Below are 21776 nucleotides of genomic sequence, written 5' to 3' on the forward strand. Positions count from 1 at the left end.
AATGCTCGATTTTGAAATACTTAACAAGTGTGAAAGATGTTTAGTAATATCAGACCAGATACTTTATAAAACCATTAATTACTTCAAACAAATAAACTTCGCGCGAAACAAGGTTGGGAAAATAACGCGGTAAACAAAAGCAACTAATGGATCCCGTTTTGTTGAGAAGCTCTGCCAGGCGGCTCTGGCATGAATCTGTTAAAGGTCCAATTATATTAATGTCTACGCATCCGTAAATAAAGCGAACAGAAACCGTTTGGCACGAATCCGAAGATCGTTAAGCGATCACGGTTTGGAAACGTGACACAAATCGGCACTACGCGCGATTATATCGTAAACAACAGAACGAAAGAAAATCGTTCGCTTAAGGAAATTTTATTGCAGCATTTTAACCCCTTCATTGGCGAACGACCAACGTTTTGTTTTTTAAATAATTGTGGAATATTCTTTTCATGTACAGTGACTTACTAACACTTTAAGGTAGGAATCAGATACTCGAGTGTTGTTTATTGGTAAAATTTTAAATGGGTGACATAGAACAAGTGCCAGGTTTACCTGAGATACAGACGATATCATAATACAGAAGAATCTCCTATCATCAATTAAAATGTATGTAAGTAAGTAGTGAAGAAAACAAGAAAAGTGTATTATTCCGCACCACAGAAGGTTTCACTTATTTTGTCTTCATTTACTTTATTTGTGAATTCCAATTGCAATTAAATTAGAATATGTATACCTTTATATATTTAATTGTTGGAAAACTACACTTTTTTCTATCCAGCCTTAACTTATATGTGCTATTCTCTTACTTACATAGACCATTCAGTTGATTTAGGGTTTTGGACATCAAACAATTAAGGAAATATTGACATTTTAATTTCCCCATTTAACCTATTATTCATAATTAAATAAATGGTCAATTGAAAAGTCCTCGGCCTGACATATAGATGGCGCTACTAGCATTAAATCTGCAGGAATGTTCGTATGGTCGGTCGGTCGAAATGTGTGGCTGTCGATACGATTGTTTGTCCGAGCTCTCACTACTAATTTTGGAAGGAATTTGCCCGAGAACTAAAAACACTGGTTGAAGAAATACTTGTTTATATGATACACGTGGTCGACGGGAGAATGGACAGGATATTAGGTTAAGATGAAGGAAGTACGATAGCGCTGTGGAAGTGGTACTGGTACAAGGGTGTAGAGGAAAAAAAAGAGAAGAGAGCGAGACGTCGTCGTAATGGTCCTTTATAGACTATCAGCTTCTTCTATATCTATCAACTATCTTGCAGAATATTAACAAATACCTTCTTTAGCCATACAATCCCCAGACCTCAATACAATTTTACCATTACAGAGAGGAGAGAATGAGGAGTAGATTTCTATCTCTAACCTCACTAAAGCAATTGTCGGATGTTTTGGTATAAGAATGGAACAAAATTCAATTGGAAACTATTTACACATTATTCCGCAAAGAATTGCAGGTATTTTAAGACCAAATGGGGACTCAACAACTTACTTATAAATAAATATTTTGTATTCATACTCTTTTGCCCATCTACTGTATATCGTACTGATCCATTCTACTATTATAGGTAATACTAGAGACTATTTTGGTTAAAAGCATATTTAATAATCTTTAACGTTGGCAATATTGTATTATTTGCAACACGGTGGGAAAACAATGTTGTGTAAGTGCACTACAACGTTTATTATTCCTCAAAAAGCAATAAAACCCGGAATAACCTACTTGAACAATAAAACTGTATAGGTAACGATCAAACGAAAGTTAAACTACCGAGTAAAGTTGGAATATTCGTAGTTCGAGTTTCGTCTCACATCAATAAACGACTTTTTCTAATTACGTTACATTTTATTCAGTTTGTGTTACGTCGATTTAGGCCGGCCCCGATGTGTGATACGTTCGGTACGCCGTACAAAGTTGGCTCGAACTTTTTTCTACCTCTCGAAACCCGAATCAATTTGCTCTCGACTGGAAATGGCTGGTAAATGAGCTATTTTCATTTTTGTTACGGTTACAATTTTTTGTTGTTGTTCGGGAAGTTTCTGCGAAAGTTTCTCGGGCTTTATATCAAATTTCTCTCCTTTCAGGGAGAATTGATTATTTTAAACATATTGACAATGACATATGACTCGAGGAGAAATAATATTAAATAAAAAAGTTTTCTCGTATGAAAAGATTTTATTGATATAAAACAATCTATCGCCGATTCGAATAACACAAAGGGATAATAAGCTATCTAATAATTATGTATAAAAACTTTATTTTAATGAGTAAGAAAAATATATTAATTTTTAATTATAAAAAGTCTTAAAAAAAGTTATTCTACCGGTAGAAATCTCACAGAAAAAACTCGTCGTTTTTCATATGTTCTTTTAGTAATATATTTCAGTTCATAATTTTGGAGAAAAATAGTTGAGAAACCTAATCTATTGACGTAAATTGAGGTCCAAGAACTCTGAAGGTCCTTATATTATGTTGTACTACTTTTTTAACATTGATCTAAAATAGTTAGAACTTCCTTATGGAGAGTTGAAAAGGAAAAGGAGATCTTTAGAAATCAAAGCCAAATAATAACTGAAGTAATATAATATCATATAATTAATACAGTAAATAGTGAGTGATATAGTAAAAAGAGTGAAAATAAAACTTAAGTGTAGATTAACTATGTGTAGACCAACTATCATCTTTAGAGACGAATAACCTCAAATGTTTAGACCTGCTAGCCTATTAGTCTCTATACCTCATAGATAGAAGATACCTCAAATCATTGTATTAGTTCATTCCTTTTCTCTCTTTACCTCAATATGTAAAAATGTAAAAATAATTCGTATGTAAATTACAGATATGAAAGCTTTTACGACTCAACTATTTTTCTTGAGATTAAGGAACGTTCGAAACTATATTGAGTGGTTGGGAAGAAACAACTATAAAATGTACATTTTTCAAAGGAAATCAAAAACATGTTATAAGATGTGTAGATTATAATAATATAGTATTATAATAGCTTTAGTATTATAATCCCTTTTAGCGCGAGTATTTTAATATACAGAGCGGTCCTACTTAAATATTTGGTTTGAATATTATAACATAACCTCTATGTATTAGAGATATGTACCACTGTACATTATATATCGACATTTTCCATAACATTTTGCATATGGTATGTGTAGTTGTCCTCTTACATACGGTGGTTGTGTGGCATAGACCTTTTATTTTATGTTACCCTAGAAAAATGTCAAATAAAAATCAATTGGCGAAGTACGAAGCGCAAATAATCGCAGGGGCAGCCACATATTTCGACCGATTAACCGACCCGACGAACATTACTACAATTGGTGACCCCGACGTGATCAAAGTGCCTAATAGGTAAATCAACCCAACATAAGCCACTTGATAGGTGCTTGACACGTGCATGGAAGGATAGCACGAGGAACGGAACCCATCAACATCAAATGGTCGACGACATCCCGCGAGACTAGCCTGATGGACGAGACCCTCACAAGCCCATCATATATACCATCAACACATAAACACCCTCACATCACGAAACGGGACAAGTAACAAACTTATAGGTATCCTCAAACAAAGCTAAACGATGGCAGCTGATCCCGTAAAACTCCTCGCTGAGGTTGTGATCCCCATCTCATCAGCAGTCCCCGGGCGTTTATTTGCGTGATTGCGGGTGCACTCCAGACCTTGCACCGCATAGAGGTACATTCCACGGCAGTTCCACTAGGAGGGGAGCAATGTGGCGACCGCCACGGTCCTTTACGCCACCACGAATTCATCAACAAGAAGTATAAAAGTTGGCAACGCCGGTTGATTGGTACCATGCAGTTACAGGCTATAAAAGACCATCACGACGACGTCTCGTTCTCTTTTCTTTTCTCCATCCCCTTGTGATAGTACCACTTCCACAGCGCTACCGTACTTCCTCTACCTAAGCAAATATCCTGTCAATCCTCCCGTCGACCACATGTATAATTTAATATTAAAATAAACAATATTTCTTCAACAAATGTTTTCAGTTCTCGTGCAAATTCCTTCCAAAAATTGTAGTGAGTGTTCCGGCAAATAATCGCAGCGGCAGCCACACATTTCGACCGACTGACCAACCCGACGAACATTACTACAGAACCATATATCGTCTAGAGTAATATAATTCAACATAAACACGAAACACGGTTTTCGCGATATCAAGCACCAGTGGCACTAGCTGCTCCTATTTCACGTTAGTATACGGTAGTTATAGTTCTTTGGCCTTTCAATTCTTGCCATAACGCCAAAAATGTATTCACAGGCTTACGCTACTCTCGCGTACTGCTTCAATAACTTTTGAATATATTGATATTGAACAGCTCGTGGTCCTAAAATCGCCAATAGATCTGGTCTTCTTAAATCCAAATTTTTCAATTATTATAATAGCACTTAACAATAAAAACTCTGTAGCTTTTTACTTGCCTAATCTTAATTTGTCTACTGGGAAACAGTTTTTTTTGTGGAGAAGGTGCTGTCAACACATTACCGCTCAAATGGTAGTGCATTCTGTAATGGTTTTTAGAACATGGGCTAATGTTAATTGATTAAGGTAAATACTTGGCTTTATTATAACCCTACAACAACTATGTTGCAGTATAATAATGTTGCAGTGGTAAATTATCGAAAATATAGAATAGAAACAAATATTCAATATATAAAATGGTACCTTTTACATAATTAGGAATAGCTAACAATATAATAGGGACTGGAACCATAGGAATGTTTGAATCGATTAATGAACTTAAAAATATATGGATTATTAACCACCTTTCTAAAAACGTAGATTATATTTTTCCTTTAATAAGAATTTGTATTTTATTATTTGTCTATAAGAATATATATTATTTTACAGTAGACATGAATATATGAGTATGAATCTAGCCTCTAAAAATAATTAATAATTATTAGTTTTAAATTTTAGTATTTTAAATACGATTTATATCCATAAATAAATATAAGTTGATTTTATAATGGAATATGAATAATAATATTATCGAATTATAATTAAATTTATTACGATTTACAACACCAAAAGTTATAAAGAGAAATATTATCTTATATTGATAATTTGATTATATATATCATGAATGAGTAATTTTTATTATAAACAATGTGTCGATTATATAACTCATACCGAACAAGTATTAAAATTACGATAAATGCGGTAAAATTTGATATTGAAAGTAATCTTTTAGGATAGGTACACGATTAATTTAAATTACAATACTTAATTGATAATTCACTATTTACCGAACTAATCGAAGTTGGTTTCGATTCCGATAGCGCTATTGTGATTAATGGTAATATTAGTATAAACATACACAACTTACTATAACGTCAGGCATATAAATTAATAATAATTAAAGGATTTAAAACAGATGATTATATTAAGGCTATACTTTTCAGTATGTGTCATTTCTTCGAAGCGTGACCAAAAAAATGTTGTTGGTGCCTTGAAGAAAATGTCTTAATTTTTACCAAGTAAACCGCATTTGCGAGAAATTTTACTTTTTTCCTCCAAGAAACTTATGGCTATCATACCCTATCGATTTCAATGTGTGAACATTGGTTTAGACGTTAAATTAGTGATTTTGATACCGAAAACAAAGAGCGACCTGGACAGCCAAAAATATTTCAAGACGAGGATTTGAAGGTATTACACAATGAAACCATCAATTCGGATCGCTATCGACTAAAATCGATACGCTTTAACCGAGCTCTGCTTGAAAAATGGTTGGATTACAAGCAAAGACAGAAAAATTTTATTCTTCAGCAGGAAGCTCGACCACATGTTGCATAACCGTTGAAAACATACTTGGAAATATTAAAAAGGGAAACTCTACTACACCCGCCTTTTTTCAGACCTTGCTCCTTCTGACTACTTGTTCCAACATATGAGTGGAGACCTAAGTGAACAGCGTTTCGCTTCTTATGAATACACCAAAAATGGGTCAATTTGTGGACAGCCTGGAAAGAAAGACAAGCTCTAGAAAAAGCACATCGTTCTTTCGAGATGGAATCCGCAAATCACCTGAAAGATGGGAAAAAGTAGCCGCTGTCGATAGCCTATACATTGTAGCGGCCATGGTAGCATAAAATGCATTGTCCAGAAACTTCAAATTAAATAAATCCTTTAAAACTAATATATAAGCCTAATATAATAGCTTTACGTTTTAGGTTGCTAATATGCTTTAATATCATTATTATATCACGTTGTGTACATGTGTATATATTTTTTGATATTTCGATTCTTAAAATGGGTTGATTATAGCCCAACTCTAATTATTACAAGAAAATGATGCATCACCAGCTTGTTTATTGTTCCAGAGTCTGCAATCTTGTTCGATTCATATATCATGTAATTGTTGACCAAGTCTAACACACCGCGACGCGAGGAGAAACGTGACCTAGATTGATCCAAAACCGTCTTGTCATAGTTAAAGATACTTGGACTGAACTCAAATGACGTCAAACCTTCGCAAAACAATAAGAATAAATAAATGAGTGTTCCTATCAACTTTTGCCGCTAATATCACTCGTGATATAAATCATAGAATTCATATTACAACAATTTTATCTCATACCAATTGAAGGAAATGTGCAAAATAAAGCGATTAACGTTTGTTTGTTATTAAAGCCAATTTTAAATAAAATTTTCTGATAACATCTCTGTCTGCTGGCACGCGTTCGAACGGACGAGATGATTCGCGTTTGCGTAAATACACAGATTACTTTTTTTTCATTATTCCGCTAGACAGGTGAAAGTACTCGGTGTCACTAGTGATTTATGCAATACAACCGAACGGACTGATTCGGCGCTAAGGAACATAACTTTTCTATTTACAATGTAAAGCGTGTGTATTATAAACATTACATGTACCAGGCTGTTCAATGACGGAATAAAAAAAAACTCGATTTTTAATTCCAAAAATAATTTTATTTTTCACTATAATTTTTCCCAACTTCTATGTCATTTATTATCTAATTTTTTAATGAAAAATCATTATTCAGCAAAACATTATAATGGAGTAATAGAGATGCAACTCAATAGGGGATTCTGGCGCAAAGTTTTGCTTTGCCCAACATCCATAGGGCGCCATAATGGGCCATTCAAATAATTTGATTGGTCAATTTAAATCTCCATTATAGGCACCTGTAAGAAAAATATTTTACTGTGAAGACATTTGATTGGCTCATTAGTAATGTTTGGCACTGTCATATTTAATTGACCAATTAAATTTAAATAATAAACAATTTTTTCTGAAATAAATCTATTAATTAAAATTCAATTAAATATTAATGTAATATTTAAAAATAAAAAAATATAAATATATAATATAAATTTATCTACAAAATATAAATATAATATAAAAGTAAATATATCTATAAAATATAAATATTATATAGGTATATATAAAACCGTAAGCAAAAAACTTCATATATGTTTAGTGCCTTCAATTTAATATGGTCTATCAGAGTTCTGTCTTTTTGTTTTCTTATACTGAAAGCAAACTTTGAGTATTTCCCTCTTAATATTCTCTTCACATGTTATATTCAAGAGTATATAGCACACCTTGTTAGTATTTTTAATATTTTATGCAAAAATCATTATGGAATGTACAATTGGAGGGTTTTAAATTTACTTTTTTTAAAAATTTGTCAACAATTTTGTTATATTCTCGACGTGGCAAAATCGCTGAATAAAATAAGACATAGCTCAAAGACCTACTGACTGTATAATAAAACAATTTTGTTGGAGTCTGGAGCACGAGATATTGTCTTGCCTCTATAGAATCAGTCTCAATTAGTGGGTCTACTGATTTATTCATAACTGTATGTCACACTACGGTACAACGTAAAACATTGTTTGCTCTTATAGGAACATCTGGACTGAAGTTATAGAGTCAGGTAATTAACCCAACCAGTTTAATATTTGTTATGTTTTCTACTCATTTCTTAAAGATCGCCGGGTACTTTTTTAATAAAAAACGATGATGCATTTCCTAGAACAAACACTTCCTATAACGAGAATGCATTTCAACTACAGACTTGTATATACTAATAAAATAAATTATTTTATTAGTATATACGTAAATCTACCCACACCGTTTTCTATATAGAGCACATCGAAAATGGCGTACAAAATAAAAAAACCGTAGAACGAAACGAATCAATGAGATCTCGTCGCGGATCTTAGTATAGCGAATAAAACAAGTAATATGTTAAAGATAGCGACATCTACATATTGGACGTCGCGAAACATCTCACCAAAATTTCCTGTGAAGTTAAATCTCTATTTCTCCATAATTATTTCCAGTCAATGGGCCGGCCTTTATATCCAAAAGTGTTATCTCAGCATTCCCATCGTCCAGTCCCAATACTGCGCCAGCATTGTTTAACGATTGAGTCATCAGACCCTCTACGTAATTCGTCAACAATACCATCCTATATTTTCTTACATTTGGCCATCCTGAAGTCGGTTCTGTCCTCAAAAATAATTGTATTTTTCACTATAATTTCTCCCAACTTCTACGTCATTTATTATCTAATCTTTTAATGAATTCTTTATGAAGAATTTGTAAGACATCTGAAATCAGAGGAAGCTAAATTATTACTTTATACTAATTCATACTTTAATTCACTTATTTTTTAAACTATTCTCTTATTCGCGTTATTTTGATTGAACTGTTTTTTTTTTCGTATCTAAACTAGGTCTTTTTTTTCTTGAATTCATACATCAAATTAATCCATAAGAGTGCGATAAAAATTTCAGTTTTTTTAGTTTTACAATTTTTTATCAATTTCTGAATATGAACTCGTTTTGGAAACTAAAACCTTGTTTCAATTCATTTCTTAGATTGTGGATTTTGCTTAGGATATTTGCGATAATATATATGTTCCATGTTCAGAAAGCCATCTCCAAAAAATTATTATTTTCATATTCGTTTTATTAAATCTCTTTATCGACAAATGCGACATCTATTCAATACAATACTTTTTAAAAATTTAATATACTGCTCACTCCACTTATGGAAACCTCTACCTAATGAAAATCTATATATGTAAATTCGACGTTGAATTCTGGAAGATCTTACGAAATGATTTTAAATCACTGGTATTGTTGTATTTGTTTTTTGGAGATTTTAGAATGTTCAAAAATAGGGATTTACAAACCTACAACCAGGCAGCTACATTAAAATGTAAATTTGTTACAAAATCAGTACAAAATAAGTTATAAACCTAACATGAATATAACAGTTAACAGGTTCCAATTTTTATTTTATTATTTTATCATTTTTTATTTGTTTAATAATAAGAAATTTACAAGCTTAAAAATAGCGATTTGATACCAACATATACCAACCATTAATTTAATCTTAACAGGTATCAACTGACTCAAGTACAATGTAGCCATTTCGGAGGCCTATAACATTTATCTATCCTATAAGATGTAACAATGGATCATGGGCCAGAGATAATAAAAAAAGCACTGCTGAACATTTAGTTTGAGAAAGGCAAATAACACTGAAATTAATAGTGACAACTTAAAATCTAAACTAATATACCAATTATCCCAAGAGAAAAAATTACCAAATATGTAAGAATAAATCTAATCCCATGGAAAACAATGGGCTCGGATCTACTCATATGTGGGACTACTAAAATTGCTTAAAGAAGCCATAATAATTTGAAAATAACTGAATGCTTATGTAGAAGTATGAGATATGTAATCAAATTACCAAAGCCTCACAAATAACTAAATTATGTCGAATTTTACTATTTCTTTACCAACAATTGCCTCGAAATATTTTGAGAAATTATTACGCAAGATATTAAAGCTAATAATGACATTTAATAACCTAATCCTAGAGTATCAGCTTGAGTTGAAAATAAAAACAGGCGACAATCGACAAGTTTCATAAATCAACGGAATATGAAGATTAAAAATATAACAAATACGAAACTATATTGCCGCAAAGTTTGGTACGGCGACTTGGTACATAAACAAAGCAAAACACTTCCAAATATAGACGTAATAACGATATATAACCTCAACAGACTCCTCAGAATTTAATATACAGTTGAGTATTCTAAATTAAAAAAAAATCAAGAACTTTAAGACACTCCTCGTGTTAACGTGATAGGAAATAATTATTCCTTAAATAGTAACACTCATTTATGGCCAACAATAAATAAATAATAATAATTAATAAGTAAGTTCTAATCCCGCTAAAGCGTTGTTATATTTGTTACTTGTTTGTTATTGTACTTTTTCATTACTAAACGCTTTTTCGTTAACTATATTTCAAGTTTTGGAGACAGAAATACACGCATAACTTAATTTGTACCATATAAAAAAATATATTTTACTAAGAATTTAATTTGAATTGAATCTGTAGTTATAAATCGTTCCTATAATTATAACGAATATCATGTAAACTGTGACAAATTATAGATCATACTAAAATTTTTAGAATTGTCACTTTTCGTTGGAATTTCGAAATAAAAGGTATATAGAAACAGTACTCTATTAATATGCGGTGTCGCTTAAGAAATTTAAGTCAATTGATTAAACCGACTAGTTTCCAAACATTGCCAAAAAAGTTTTAAAAAAATACCAATGGTTAATCCTACGTAAGTAATGAAAAACTAAATGATGACCCCGAAATCGAGTAACTAAATCTACGAAATTATCCTAAATTTCACGTTAAAACATGAAAGAATAATTACTAAATCACAGCGATGTGGAAGCAGTACAGTTAAATGACACCGCCCAGGAAATCAGAATAATGAAGGGAACCAAACCACCTGGATTTGTATAGTGTATAAATGTTAATCTTAACCTTAGCTTAAGAAGTTTAGTTTTATTATAGTTTGGTAAATACATACTGATGTATATATCCCACAATCGTTTTGCTTGTAATTGATACATAAGTAAAACAGAACAGTATTAATAAAATAATTTGTAAATTAAGATTGTATTTAGCATGTATTATTTAACAGGTCACAAAGAAAATTCAAATTCAATTCGTTTTTTAAACAGAAAAAAATAATGTTTCTATCAACAATTGGTTTAGATATTCTTGGTAGGATTAGCTGATTGTATTTGTCATAAACTTATCAAAATAAACAAAACCATGAAGGAAACTCGTTATTAAGAGGAATTATCGGGATCAAGCATTAAAAAATAAACGTTCGTTGTACCAGAAGTGATACGACCAAAGAGCCAAGTAGAAAAAGAAGAAACACAGCGACTACGTCGACAGAAAGCAGACAACCCATCACGAAGAACTTGCCTGCGATATTCAAACGGTTTTTTTTAACTAGCAGAACTCAACCGAAAAAATCAAAAATAAAAAGCTGAAAATATTAAATTCTAGTCACGTTCATTAGACAAGGTATTTTTTTTAATTAAACATTCTCCATTCATTTAATAAAACTTTCAGAAATGTGTCCGAATAAAAACAGCTCCCACGTTAACGAACGACAGCCGCATTCACCTGAAACATCGGCATAAATTTCATACAAATTGCTTTTTTCTTGGATATGTGCTGTCGAACGCAGCGCTAACATCCTTGGACCACGTGATTTCATAAAAAACGTACGATGGAAAACTCTGACATGTTCCAGGTTTGCTTTATATTCTCTTATCTGTTTGCTCAATATTAAAATATTAATGTGAATGCCTTACACGATATTTAAATATATTCGGAAGTTTTCATTCCGTATTTGCGTTCGAACAGTTACGAGGTTGACACGAGACTAACCAACACGAGATTCATTATTTGTGGTAGTTTTGATTTTTTATTTATATTTTACTGGGGTAAGCTCAATGATTTATTGTGTATACATATACATATATAGAATCGTTTAAAAATGTGTATTTGATTGTATTAGTGCAATGTACTTAGTGTTTTATTATTTACTGATCAGGAACATCAATTAATTATTGAGGATTTTTTGAGAAACAATTTTGGCCCTATATGACTGGTGATATTTTCCACTATTTGGGATTTGTAATATTGTAACACTAACGTGTTATGTCTATCTAGCTATTGAGTTTTTTTGTCAAAAGGTTTTCGTTTCCCATTAAATTACAATATATCTGTACAGTGACTTAAATCTAGGTATTTATCTAGCAAGGCCTATTGGCCCTTACTTAGTCTCTAATAAAATAAACTTTTCACTGTTTTTACCATTTAGGTGCACTTGCTTCTCTTGAGTCTACGTCCTAGTTCAGTGTTGTCCACGAATTGCAGCACTTCAGTGCTTTCCTCATGTCTTGTATAAAACAGTTGGAATCCGAAGGTCTCGGTGTAGGTAATTGTTCCTACAGTATCTGGGTGCATCTACAATACTTTTCAGGGCTTTATTCAGAAATACTTGAATTATGTTGATGTTATTTCTCGCAGAACATCCCGATAATTGTATCCCATAAATTTTAGATCTGTTTTTACACCAGAAACTTATTATTTTTCTCAATAACCAATACCTTTTTCTGTATTTTATTCCAGTTCTTTTATTTTATTTTTGATATAAACCTTCCAGTGAAGTTTTGCGTCAAGTTTCCAAATCATCAAGGCATCCCAAGATACTTGAGATAATAGTATTATGCATATTTACGGGTATGTGAATAGTTTGGTTGTAAGTGAATTCAACATTCGCTTATTTACTCTTGTTGACTTTGATTTTTTATTTCTGGGTCTATTTATTTCTACTATCGTGTTTCTCTCTTCTAGTTGCTTCGCTATTCTCTCCAATGGCAAGTATTGTAGTGTAATCTGCAAACGTAGCCATAGTAATATATTCTATTTATGGTATGTAACATATATAGACATAGATATAGGTAAAGAACATTACCAGTCGGGTGGTACACCTGCTTTTGTTTCAACTAATTGTTCATAAAGTAATCAATACAAACCATTTGTCTTATTACAATTTGTAATATCATGTCATAATAGAAATTATAGTGATTGTAGAGACTCGAATTATTATTTTACCCAAATTTGAGCAGCTCATTATATTTCCAATAATACCAATTGCTTTTCATCGACCTAATTTGCTTCTATACGAGCATTACAACCATTTATAAAGCTTCACACACAATACCTTTTGTAAATTATTGTCGTATATGATCCATTTTTTCAGCAGCTGTTTACAAATGGAAACTCAGTCCATACATTTTTTCACTATTAATCCATATGGGGTTCAAGTAACGAACATCCTTTGGAATGCAGTCTTATGTAAATGATTCAAAAACATTAGCGATGTTTCGAAACCGATATTCACTTAAACAATGATCACCGAAAACAAACAAACACAATTTTCTATGAATTTGAAAAAAGGAAATTATGATAACCATTACCTATGATAACCTATAATCTTATTTTTATAAAGTGATAATTTAATATAAAGCTACTGATTTGAAATTATAATTAAAATATATATTAAAGAATATCTAATATAATTAATATTGAATTCAGCTAATTGAATATTGAATGTTATAAAACACAAATTATTAAGTTCTTCAGTTATAATTTGTTAACATTTCTTTTGATGATTTCAGCAATAAAAAATCAGTTTACAAAGATAATTTAATCCATTTTACTAATCATTAATGCAAATCTAAAAGTATGAAATAATATTTGTTTTATTTTTATTTTATCATATTTTACACTGCCAGATGGTTTAAAAGTATCCCTCATTTGTTGGTCATCATTATTCTGACATAATAACTTTCTTGTTTTCTTTTATTATCAGATTTATTATTGGATATTCTGCTTCCTTTCCCAAACTTCCTATTCTGTACTGATAATGAAAAGGAATTTCTTTTATCAGTTAGACATTAATGCTTTTTCGTTATTTAATTAAATGTGCCGCACTTTTATGGTTGCTTTCTTCAAAATTATGGGTTTTAAGAATATTTTTATAGCTTTTAGAGAAATAAAGCGAACACAAAATGTAAATATATTCTTGTGCGGATACCACATTTATTATATCAAATGTTATAAGAACCTACCGTAAAGTTTGAAGCTAATAATTAACTAATTGTACATGTTATTCTTTTTAAATTATTGCTAATGTTGGATGTATGGTATAAATACTAAATGCAATTTTTTTTCAATAAAAGGTATATTAATTAGAATTTTTTATCATTTATACGAAATTATAACATATTGGCTATTACATTTACCATTAGCAACTATAACATTTATCGTTTACTACTTGATTTGGTATTTATGTCAATATTATCGGTTTTTCCATTATTAATTCCGAATCAGAGTTAAAACTTAAAATTCTATTACTATATTGTTACATGCTATTGTAATTAAAAAGTAAGATGTAAAAAAATCATAATATTCTGGAACAAAAATTGTGGACTGATGACTTTTAACTTTTTTTAAAACAGAAATGCGCCTTGATATACAACGTTGGTCCCTCGCGAGGTTTTCAATAAAAATTCAGCTCATGTCACCTACTTTGAAGGGATTATTTAGAAAAAATAAATACACCATTTTGCGTTTTATTTAAAAAGTTTAGATCATTGTATTATACGTTATTATAATCTACGAAAAATCACACAGTATTATATAACAAATTGCTTTTATTTCCCAGCTATTGTAAAATCGCATAAGACATACAATAACACGAACAATTTAGAAACATTTTCTCAATTTTGTATAATATATAAGCTAATTACAAAAACTATGAACATCATAGAACATCCCGTTTATCTAAATCATACACGAATTACAGGTATAATCATTTTAATACAGCTAACACGGAAATGTTCTAAGAAAGTATATTTGTAATTATACATTTCAGGCAACTAAACATACAAGCGAATAGCAAAATAAACTGACGAAACGCAAATATGGTTTGAAGTAATTCAGCTCGCGTTGAACAAAACTAAACTTAATTGCCGCACGTCTAATAATTATCGTCTCTTGTTGGTTTCAGATATTTGACCGACATTGGCAGAGATAATCAATCAAGATGTCGAAAAATGTCACGTCGATGGTATGGGACTATCTGGTGTTCTTTATTTTCGTAATCGCCAGCACATTCGTGGCAGTGTACTCCAGATTCTTCGGGCCGAAAGAGAAAACGAAGGCCGACTATGTTTTCGCAGCAGGAAAAGTTTCCATGGCCGCCATGATGCTGAGTATAGCCAGAGGCACATTAGGTGTTAGATCTTTTCTTGGTAAGTTATTTTATATTGTTTATCTAAAATGCCTAGTTCATCCAATACTCAGTTTATTTTAGAATAAAATGTGCATTGTACATATATATTGCTTATATATAGCCTTAAATAAAAAAAACAATGTCTTTTAAATTTGGTGCAGTTAACTAAAACATATTTATCTGCGATATTTCAAGCATCTGGTTTTATTTTATATGGCCAAATAAAGTTTTTATCTAACAGTTATTATTAAAATTATAAAGTATACATTACAACGATTTGCAAATATTTTAAATGCAACTTCAAATTAAATGGAACCCTCAAATTTTGCTTCATAATTCGCTAATTGTACTCTTTAGTGATAACATTTACTATATTGAAAACTCTCCATGTGAATCTAAAATATTTTCTTAATTTCTTCGAAAACGAACGACGAAAACATTTAAAAAATCCACAAAATGATTTTGAATGGCCGTAAATTGAAATTTAATTAAATAGCAGACACTCTAAAGATATTAACTCAACGTGTACATATCATTCACGAATATTTGGGTATGAGAAAGCTCTGTGTAAAGTGGGTGCCGCACGAGCTCACTTTTGACCAAAAACAACGACGAGTTGATGATTCGGAGCATTGTTTGAAGATATGTGACAATGGATAAAAAATAGCCCCGTCATTTCACTCCGAAGTCCAATCGACAGTCATCCGAGTGGACTGCGCATGATGAACCCGTTCCAAATGGTGGGAAAATGCGACAGTAGGCTGGGAAAGTTATAGCGTCTATATTTTGGGATGCGCATGGAATGATTTTCATAGACTACCTTGTAAAAACAAGGACCTTCAACAGCGACTATTACATAGCGTTACTGCAGTTAACGATGCTTGAGAGGTCAAGAGGTCTGAACAATTATATATTCTGGATGCATTTGTATTCAGACAATGTTCAGCAATCAACTCCAAATGCAACAATATAGATGATTAACAAAACCGTAAAGTTGAAAATCATTTAGGAAGATTTTTCTCGAAAAATGAGCATCTATTTTTTATAGTCATTGTCAATTCAACGAACATTTTTTTCTGTGCGTGGGGGTTAAGCATAAGTCATAAGATATAGATTCTTCATCTGTAAACAACTCTGGAATTGGTGTTCATGGATTTTCACCAAGCCTCTAACTCCTTTGATATTAATCTATGAAACGCTTTTTATTAGCTAACCTGTGGATTTAGCATCGAGAATGTATCAATACCTCCTGCATTTTCACCTTGTATACTACATTATTTTTACAAATTCCGTAAACTGACAGCCGCCAAATGCTTCCCTCGACGGTCTCTGTCTATAAATTTACTAATTTATATTAAGATTGTATGTAAAGAACTCGAAAATCTGAACGAAATACTACGGACGACTAATAATCTCTCATCATTATGCGAACTCGAGCGTTGCTGTCGAATATTACGAATAACACTTTTCTATCACGAAAATGGTCAAACAATCGACAAATTTCGCTCCGGTTTAGTCGCGTACACTCCATAACGGAAAACTACAAATGGCCTGTCGACCACAACATAGCAAACAACGCGAACAAACACTGGCTAATGCCTGTTTTATATCTGTCACGTGAAACGCAAACTCAACCTGTCCCCCTACCATCACCGCCACCACCCCTTCACCTACTCTGGCCTCGTCCAACTGCGTTGATCCAACAATTGGAATATTAACCAAGCACGTGTGCCACTGGGACATAAATATCATTCGTGTAAACACTACGAGGCGTTAAAGATAATACGGCGAGATAGCATTCGTTTGTTAACAAATAAATGTTTACTCGTCATTGGACGAACGGGAATTTGCGTACAACAATCAATGGGGAAGTGTCATGGACGTTTAAACTGGTTTGGTAACGTGTGAGGTCAAGGTCGATGACTCCAAACTTAAAAAGCTAGAAAGCCACAAATATTTCCATACATCATTCATTGTTTGTTTCATGTTTTTTTTTTACAATGTTAGTTACAAGAAAAATATTTGCAGGTTTTGTTATAATAGTAACTCCGCAACATTAGCTCTTTACGGCTTACATGTATTCCAATCATGATCAACATTTAAAACGTAGGAATAAAAATATTTTCTATCATTTTCTACAACTTTTCCCATCGTTCTGTGATACAGCAATCCAATTATTGATACATTTTCAAACTCCTTCAACATTTGTAAACTACATGCCAGGCAAGTCATTCTACGTCGATCTAAACAGATGGTAATCAGCTTGCTAGTTTTAGCGGCTCATAATACAGTTTATCAGATCAATTGAAAAGTCCCCGGCCTGACACATAGATAACGCTACTAGAATTAAGTCCATACGCTTTTTAGTTAGCCCTAACCCTCAAAAGACATTCCAAAGATATCAACTGAACGTGTACATAATATAATTTACGAACATTTGGGTATGAGAAAGCTCTATACAAAGTGGGTACCGGGCGAGCTCACTTTTGACCAAAAACAACGAGGAGTTGATGATTCGAAGCAGTGTTTGAAGATCATTAAGCGTAATAAACCCGAGTTTTTATGTCGATATATGACAATGAATGAAATATGTCATCCACACAGAAAACCGTCATCCGAGTGGACTGTACACGATGAAGCCACTACAAAGCGTGGGAAAACACAATGGTGGGATGGCAAGGTTAAGGCGTCTGTATTTTGGGATGCGCATTGAATAATTTTCATTGACTACCTTGAAAAAGGAAGGACTATCAATTGCGACTATTACATAGCGTTAATGGACCGTTTGCAGGACGAAATTTCTGAAAAACGGCCGCATTTGAAGAAAAAGAATGTACTGCTTCACTAAGACAATGCAACATGTCACTAATCAGTGAAAGCGATGGCAAAAATCCATGAATTGGGCTTCGAATTGCTTCCTCACCCGCCGTATTCTCCAAGTCTGGCCCCCAGCGACTATTTCCTACTCTCAGATCTCAAAAGAATGCTCGCTGGGAAGACATTTTCGTCGAATGAAGAGGTGATCGCCAAAACTGAGGCCTATTTTGAAGCAAAGGACAAATCGTACTATAAAAATGGTATCGAAAAGTTGGAGAGTCGCTATAATCAGTGTATGACCCTTGAAGGGAATTATGTTGAATAAAAAAGACTAATTTTGCCAAATAATTGAGTTTTACTGGTGTGGACTTTTTGAACCAATTAATCTGTTACCTTGCTGATAACACCCTATGCAAAACAAAACCAGGTATACGATCTAGTAAGTCCATCATATATATATAAGGAAGTAAATATATATAAAAATATTTAGAAAGATATAAAGTTTAATAAAAAGAATACATTACATTTTTTACATCATATAATGTAAATATAATAAAAAATTAATATAATTAAGTTATAAAACTTCTTTACAATATACTTACATCATTAAATTCTTGCATAAATCAAGTTTAATTATTATACTAGAATTAAACCTATTACTTTTGATTATAATAGTGCTTTACTATTTAGCAGATCTGATAATGTTGTGTCTAATTACTAGATTTTGTTGTTATTGTTATCATCGGTATTAGAATCACTCCCTGTGAGACTAATTACCAATTGATTAGTACACTCATAAATTTGATTCAACAAAAAATACACTTCAGAGAGATAAGCGCTCCTATCAAAACTGTAATCTCGTAAACTGCCTTCAAATATTTCTAAAATAAAGTTTACCACATTCGTATACGACTCGTTCATAACCTGGGTCATATTCTGGTGTTGTTTCATAAGCTCCCGTTGTAATTCAGTGGCGCAATCATCGTTTAGGCATTGTTCTACCTCTGACCACATATTATCCAATTTAAATTTAGGTTCTGTATATATTTCTAAGTAAGCTTTCTCCATGAGACTTTGTGCGCCAGTCTCCAATTCATCCAAACCACGCAATGACGACATCAAATTTTCGTTTAAAGCATTAATGTGAGAGTTTGCCGAATGAATACAACTAGAAATATCCAAATCTGCAATGAAATTAACAGAAATAACAAAATTTAAACTATCGTAAACTACTCACTGCCTGCACTCGCTTCTTCTTCAATTTTAGTGATGTAGTACGTGTAGTAATCAACGTTTATGTTGAGTTCCTTGATAAATGACTCATGCGTCTCGTGACTGGCGTGAGATATATACGTACTGTATTCATCAAGGCGATAATACAGTTCGGTACTTGAGTGAATTACATCGGAATGAATATCATGCATTATATCGTAAAGATCACTCACTGAGGTTTGCTTAGTCTAAAATAAGATATTAAGCACATTTGCGATTCTACAGCTGCGTGAAACTTACCTGACATACTGTTAGAACTATTATAGCTAAAATAATCACTTCCAAATTCATTTTATCACAGTAACATTACAATATATAGTACGAAAGAACTACATTAAAATACTTAATTTTGCGTTCCAGTGTGTAACAGGGGTCACAGTGTAGTAATTTAAAATAATATTATGAATATCAGTTCCTCACATTTGATAACTGATAAGATACGCCTTATCGCCAGCTATCTTGTAACAATCTTTGATATAATTTGTTTAGACTCTCTATCAGTAATATTTTTCTACGGGAAGATAACAAAACATTTTTTTAAAGTATGTTAAGATAATGCTAGATTTTCAATTTTTATCGATACTTGAAACAGAATGTTTTCAATAATTTTTGAATACGTAATAGTGTTCATATAAAAATGTTACATCCAATTAACTCCATCTTAAGTTCTTCTAAGTACTACAATAAGTAATGCAAGGGTGTTTAGATCTGTTATAACTTATTGGCCTTCTTTCACATCAGTGATGACAATAATCAACAATTACAAGTGTAGCGACCTTACTCGGCATGTCGAATTTTACGTAGTGGAATAACGGTCTACAAAACACCGAGAACATAATCCCAGATGTTGAACACGGGCGGGGTGCCAGCAGCGCCAACTAGAACCCGATAACGAATAGCTGGCAACCCCAAGACGTTTATTTGGGATGTTATTGAAGGGTATTTCCATTCATTCAGTACTCGACTATCGTTTGGTTTAGACGTGCCACCATCGACTTATCGATGACGTTATTAGCCCAAGCCTCGTCAACAGGTAACACCGCTGCCATCCGTTTTATCTATTTTGTATTTTCCACATTTTTATATTACTTCAATAAATAGCGGTCACATAATGTATACACCACTGTTTCAATTCGTTTTACCTCCATTCACCGAGCCATCTAATTTACCCTAAACAAGAATATACAGCAATCCGTCAAGGTAAGTTGAACACCAATGAAAGCGAAGAAAGTCAGTGTTTACTGACGAGGGGGAAAATGTTTCCATATATCCTTATATTTTAAAAGAAATACTTTATAAACTTAACATTCTGATGACCGAAAATGGTATTTAGCCGAAATTTTGTTGTCCGTTGATAAAATGATGAGAGAAAGAGCTTTAAATGTTGGCTTGCTACTCAATACTTTCATTCCATTTTATAGCGTGGTCATATTCATATTTTACATACCTAGTTGGTGTTCTGTGATATGGGCTCCTATCGTCATCTCCCTATCTCCTATATGCATATTCTGACACTAACTGGGGCCTTTTTGGCATTTCTCTAAAGTTCAAAGATGAATTTCATCTGACTTTTCTTAAAAACTACTCAACTGTGCAGTGGCTGTGCATTTTAAAGGAAAACTTTTTCATTAACTCTCAAGTAATATGGCTTTGCAATGCAAACTATATCGTAAAGAATGCTAGAAGTCTAAGCATCTATATCAGCAAACACAGCGCATTTAACAGCGAACATACTATCGGGCACTCAATAATATCAAAGGGAGTTTGTAGCATCATATATGACGACATATCTGTTTTTAAAAACCTTTCGCATAATTGCATCCATTAGAATGTTAAAGAGCAATAGAGAGGCTACATTTCTTTTTCAAAAAGTACAACACTTATATGAGTCTGAAATAAATTTGATAAATCATTTTGCATTTGCACTGCGCTAATGAAATCATGGTAAAGCTATAAACATTTTAAATACCTGATACCTGATTTTATTAAAATATCTATTAGTAAATAAAAAGAGCTCGAAAACACAAAGACGATATATAAACACTAAGGATATAAATACAAAATTGAAGCAGTTTTTACTATATATTAACGCTAAAAGTACCTGGACATTAAATATCCATTATTTTGAATTTGATTTTATTTAACAATCATAAATATATTTTGCTATCTGTGTAAATTCTAAAGATGTTTTGTTATAACAATACTCCACCATATATCACCGTGACAGAATGGAACATAAATTATCTATTCATTGAAACGTCGAAGATGTACACAAATCAAATTCTAATGCGTTCTCGTATGACTTTTACGTTTAACGTATGACATGTACAGGTATTTTTATCTATTAGTTAAACCGCATCCAAAAAAAATCCAACGCAAATATATTACAATTAACATAATCTTCAACTGTTCGAAGTCTGGTAGGCCTTCTATTTCGATG

The 21776-nt window shown here is 32.2% G+C and overlaps 2 protein-coding genes across 9 annotated transcripts in view; one reads left to right on the forward strand and one right to left on the reverse strand.

The window, feature by feature from the left end:
* LOC143199667 (sodium-coupled monocarboxylate transporter 1) overlaps positions 1 to 21776 on the forward strand; it is a 156932-nt gene that overhangs the window by 111596 nt on the left and 23560 nt on the right. For 3 of the 7 annotated variants that reach the window (XM_076409636.1, XM_076409634.1, XM_076409640.1), the window contains exon 2: positions 15023 to 15266. In XM_076409636.1, the coding sequence (XP_076265751.1) occupies positions 15059 to 15266 (208 nt within the window). In that variant the 5' untranslated portion in view covers positions 15023 to 15058. Of the gene's footprint in view, positions 1 to 494; positions 614 to 11568; positions 11693 to 11792; positions 11886 to 15022; positions 15267 to 21776 lie in introns of those variants that run through there. The other 4 variants (XM_076409637.1, XM_076409638.1, XM_076409639.1 and 1 more) reach the window with 4 other exon arrangements.
* Positions 18548 to 19734, reverse strand: LOC143199671 (uncharacterized). Of its 2 annotated transcripts, XM_076409644.1 has the most exons (4): positions 19577 to 19734; positions 19302 to 19524; positions 18962 to 19248; positions 18753 to 18905 (listed from the first exon to the last, which is right to left on the reverse strand). In XM_076409644.1, exons 1-4 carry the CDS (start codon positions 19625 to 19627, stop codon positions 18888 to 18890), a joined length of 579 nt encoding a protein of 192 aa, XP_076265759.1. In that variant the 5' UTR covers positions 19628 to 19734; the 3' UTR covers positions 18753 to 18887. The 2 variants fall into 2 exon arrangements, with proteins under 2 accessions (XP_076265758.1, XP_076265759.1); XM_076409643.1 differs by having other exon boundaries at positions 18548 to 19248.

The sequence above is a fragment of the Rhynchophorus ferrugineus genome, unplaced genomic scaffold (genome assembly GCF_030347505.1).
Source record: "Rhynchophorus ferrugineus isolate W39M unplaced genomic scaffold, kcgeb_rfMv2 rfM7, whole genome shotgun sequence".
Lineage (NCBI taxonomy): Eukaryota > Metazoa > Arthropoda > Insecta > Coleoptera > Curculionidae > Rhynchophorus > Rhynchophorus ferrugineus.